Here is a 4,278-nt window from a genome sequence, read left to right on the forward strand (position 1 = left end):
GCAGCCAAATAATTTTTTTTTTTTTTTAAAGATAAAGGATGCTTATTGCCTTTAAAGCCATTGATTTTGCTTCTATCCTTACCCTTAGAGAAAAAATTTTAGGAGCTACCCACAAATACAGCTACTAAAAGGTATTAATCATCGTGTCACTTACAACACCAAGAAACTGGAACTTAAACACCCGAAAATACAGTACTGGTTAAATAAACTAGGGTATGTGCATAAAAGGAATACCATGGAGGGAGGTGGGAGGGGGTTTTGGGACAGGGGAACACATGTACACCCGTGGCTGATTCATGTCAATGTATGGCAAAACCCAGTACAATACTGTAAAGTAATTAGCCTTCAATTAAAATAAATTAATTTTTTTAAAAAAGAAATACTATGAATTTACTTAGTATCAAGTTAAAACAATGGTGTGGAAAACACAATACATTGTTCAGTGGTAAGAACAGATGATAAAAGAATAAACACAGTATGATCTCCACTCAGTATTTTTTTAAGAAAGGAAGCTCTCATATATACACACATTCACGTTCATACACACACGGCATAGAAAAAAAGACTAGATGAAAACACAGGTAACACGAGCAGCGATGTCTCTGAGTGATAGTTATGGCATTTCTATGGTAATTTCCGTTCTCTCCTTTTTTCTGTATTTACTGAATTTGTAAAAACATTTTATTGCTCCACCATAACTGTCTATTAACTTATCTAGAAGGAACAAGTCTTTGAAATATTTCCCTTGACCCACCGTCCATCCAACCCCCACAACCTACCCTGCCTGCTTGCCTGCCTATTTAATCCATCTGTCTATCTGGCCAGCCACCCGTCACCCAGCCAGCTACAGCTGAGCGCAGGTCCCCGGTGTGGATGGAACCGCGACACCAGCCCCTGCAGCGGCCTGGGAGTCGCCGTACCTTGTAGCTGACTTGCACGACCTGGGTGAAGATGGACAGGGGCAGGCACAGAAGCAGGTCGCTGACCAGGGCCCAGCCGAAGCCGAAGTCCTTGTGGACTGGGATGGGGGGGACATAGCGCTTCCACGAGGCTTCATCCACGAACACTAGGAGAAGACAGGGGTCACTCCCCAGACTCCCGGTCTCGGTGCTGCTCTCTCCTCCCTGGTCCTGCTTCCCTCTCACCACAAACTTGGGCAAAACCCTCCCCGTCGGGCAGGAGGCCCAGAGGCTCAGGAAGGCTGGGTGATGTCTGTATAGTGATTGGGGCAGTTCAGATTATAAGGACGAGGCGCCGCCCCGGCTCCCCGCTGGACCCTGCTGTGGCGTCCTGGCCCAGGGCGTCTCACCGGTCTCCGTGGCGAGCTCCACTTCGCCCTCCCAGGTGTCCTTGGGTGCGGCATCGAAGGAGGCCTCCAGGTCACTCCTGGAGGAGGACGGGACTCCTGCCTTCCTTTCCGAGAAGCTCAGCTCCTCCACCGTGGTAGGGTGCCCGTAGATCAGGTACCACAGAAACATGTGGATCACCCGCAGGCGAGGCATTTTGGGCAGAAACCCTAGAGAGCGCCCCAGTCCAGGAACTGGGGCGAGAAGGAAGCAGGGTGGTACGTGAAAACCCCAGGCTCCCTTCGGTTCACTTCATGCAAAAACGACCGAGGGCCCCTGGGTCCCAAGGAGACAGCAAATGCTTGCGTCCTTGTGGGACTTACTTCCTAGACGACAGACAACACACTACCTAAGATAGCACACTGGATGGAAACAGCTGATGCAGATGATACAGCAAGGAAGGGAGAGCAGGGCGATACTTGTGCAGAGGCCTGAGGGGGCGGCCTGGAGCTGGTGGAGTGGGCCATGCAGACACACACACCCCAGGGCGAATGCAACGCGCCTAGCTTTCCTTCCTGGTGGCTCTGCTGGTAAAGAACCCACTTGACGATGCTGGAGACTCCAGAGACGCGGGTTCGATCCCTGGGTGAAATCCCCTGGAGGAGGAAATGGCAACCCACTCCAGTATTCTTGTCTGGGAAATCCCATGGACAGAGGAGCCTGGTGGGCTACAGTCCATGGGTTCACACAGTTGGACACGACTGAGTGCACATCCACACGCAGCATACTGGGGAAGGGCCAGGAGGCCCAAGGGACGGGGCAGAGCAAGGAAGCAGGGGAGTGGGAGGTGAACCGCGGGGAGCAGGGAAGGGGTCCTCCAGGACAGGCTCAAGGCTGTTCTTCTAAACACTCCAAAATCAGGTTCTTCTAAAGAGCTTATTTCTTTGACACCAAGTACCCCCTGACTTGCCCCAGACAGAAGAGACAGGTGAGAGACAAGATGTGGCGGGGAGGACAAGGGGCCCAAGGACCCCTCCTCCGGTGCCAGGCCTAGACCCTATGAGGAGCCCTTGGCTGCCTCTCACCCCGCCAGGCACGTGCGCTGCTTGGGTGCACGTCCTCGTGTGAGTTCCCCTCCCCCATTTGCACTTTCTAACTGAGAAGCCTCGAGAGGAAAGGCCGAGCCCACGTGTCTGGAGAACTCAGCAAGTGGGGTCCCTCCTGCTAGGCATCCCCGGCCGCTGGGGCCCCCACCAGGACGTCTCTGCCTGAGGTCTGTGCCCTGTCACCGCTGGCCCCTCCACCAACGTGCACGCTGTGATCACAACTGCAACTGAAGCTCTGACTACGAAGGCCAGGCTGTGTGCACGGCCCAGCAAAGCTGACGTCCGAGCAGCTTGGTGCAGGGGTGAGGGGGAGGTGCTGTTGTTCGGTCGCTCGGACGTGTCCCACTCTTTGCAACCCCACGGACTGGAGCCCACCAGGCTTCCCTGCCCTTCACCATCTCTCGGAGTTTGCTCAGACTCCTGTCCGCTGAGTTGGTGACGACATCCAACCATATATCCTTGCTGACGGGAGGCAGCCCTGTTGGAGACCTGCATCCTGGAAAACTGGATGAACGCTCATACTCATCAGTGGCTGTAACTCCCAGAGGCTGCAGGGTCGGGAGAGGCAGAGATTTTCAGTGGTTTACCGAATGATCCGGCTCAAGGATACTCAGCAGAAGGAGCTTTGTGTGTGTGTGTGTATGTGTTAGTCACTAAGTCGTGTCCAACTCTCTTATGACCCTGTGGACTGTAGCCTGGCAGGCTCCTTTGTCCAGGGGATTCTCTAGGCAAGAACACTGGAGTGGGCAGCCATTCGCTTCCCTGAGGGTTCTTTCTGACCCAGGAATTGAACTTAACGTCTCCCACATTGCACCTCATTCACCATCTGAGCCACCAGGGAAGCCCCATCAAATAAAACACAACTGGACCCTGACAAGGAGCGGCCTTTTACCTACGACAGGGTGGTAGTTCTTCAGCTGGGTTACGCCCATTTTCTCATGGGTCTTTTTCACCCGTCCACCTTCTGGTTTCGAGGAGGCACTTGGCTGAGCGTCTCCTGATCCACTCGGGCCCTCTTCTCCTTGACTTTCCTCTTCGGCTTCCTCTTGAGGCACTGGAGGCTGGGGCGCTTTCATCCTGAAGGTCACAGGCAAGATGTGAAGACAGTACGTGAGAAAACCAAGGGCTGAGAAACGACAGGGTCTGTCCTCAAGAATTTGGCCCCGCGGAGTCAAATCAACCGCCCACAGGGGCCAGACAGGTGATCGTAAATGGACAAATTGTGTCAGGGCACTGGACATGTGGGGGTGACCTGGAGAGTAAACCCCCACCTCTGGGGCAGCTACTACCTTGCGGGCAAGGCGGCCTACTGTGCGGATCCTCTGACACTTTCACCCATGCCAGAAAACAGGAATGGGACGCGAAATTAACTGTGCAACTGATTCACAGCACCTATGGCTGAGGCACGGCTGGCCACACAAGCCAGCGTCTGCGAGTCACATCCAGCCCTGCGCCTGCTCGGGCCCCACCTCTACTTTAAACTCAACCGAGAACATTCTCCCACAAGCTTTCTCTCAGTCCATTAGGTGGCTTATGAACAGAAAGAAAGAAGACCTCAGAGAGGCAACTGGTCACATCCAGCCCTGCGCCCACCCAGGCCACACCTCTAAGTTAAACTCAACCGAGAACACTCTCCCACAAGCTTTCTCTCGGTTCATTAGATGGCTTAAGAACAGAAAGACAGAAGACCTCAGAGAGGCAACTGGAATCCTTCTGAGCTGGGATGAAACTAGGCAAGTGTCACGTGTCACAGGGCCTATGATTTGAAGCACTCTGTCCACACTCTATTAAAAAAGAATGAGGGATGTTAGGATTTTTTTTTTGTCTTAAAGAATCCAGGGACTTCCCTGGTGGTTCAGAGGTTAAGAATCTGCCTGCCGTGGCAG

General features: G+C 53.2%; 1 protein-coding gene across 1 annotated transcript in view; it reads right to left on the reverse strand.

Annotated features, from left to right (window-relative positions):
- The window catches only part of GTF3C1 (general transcription factor IIIC, polypeptide 1, alpha 220kDa), an 81,143-nt gene that overhangs the window by 31,466 nt on the left and 45,399 nt on the right, over positions 1-4,278 (reverse strand). Inside the window, exons 14-16 of the mRNA XM_010837240.1 lie at positions 3,285-3,469; positions 1,310-1,540; positions 921-1,066 (exon numbers count right to left, since the gene is read on the reverse strand). Coding sequence (XP_010835542.1) covers positions 921-1,066; positions 1,310-1,540; positions 3,285-3,469 — 562 coding nt within the window. The remainder of the gene's footprint in view (positions 1-920; positions 1,067-1,309; positions 1,541-3,284; positions 3,470-4,278) is intronic.

The sequence above is a fragment of the Bison bison genome, unplaced genomic scaffold (assembly GCF_000754665.1).
Source record: "Bison bison bison isolate TAMUID 2011002044 unplaced genomic scaffold, Bison_UMD1.0 scf7180017864072, whole genome shotgun sequence".
NCBI lineage: Eukaryota > Metazoa > Chordata > Mammalia > Artiodactyla > Bovidae > Bison > Bison bison.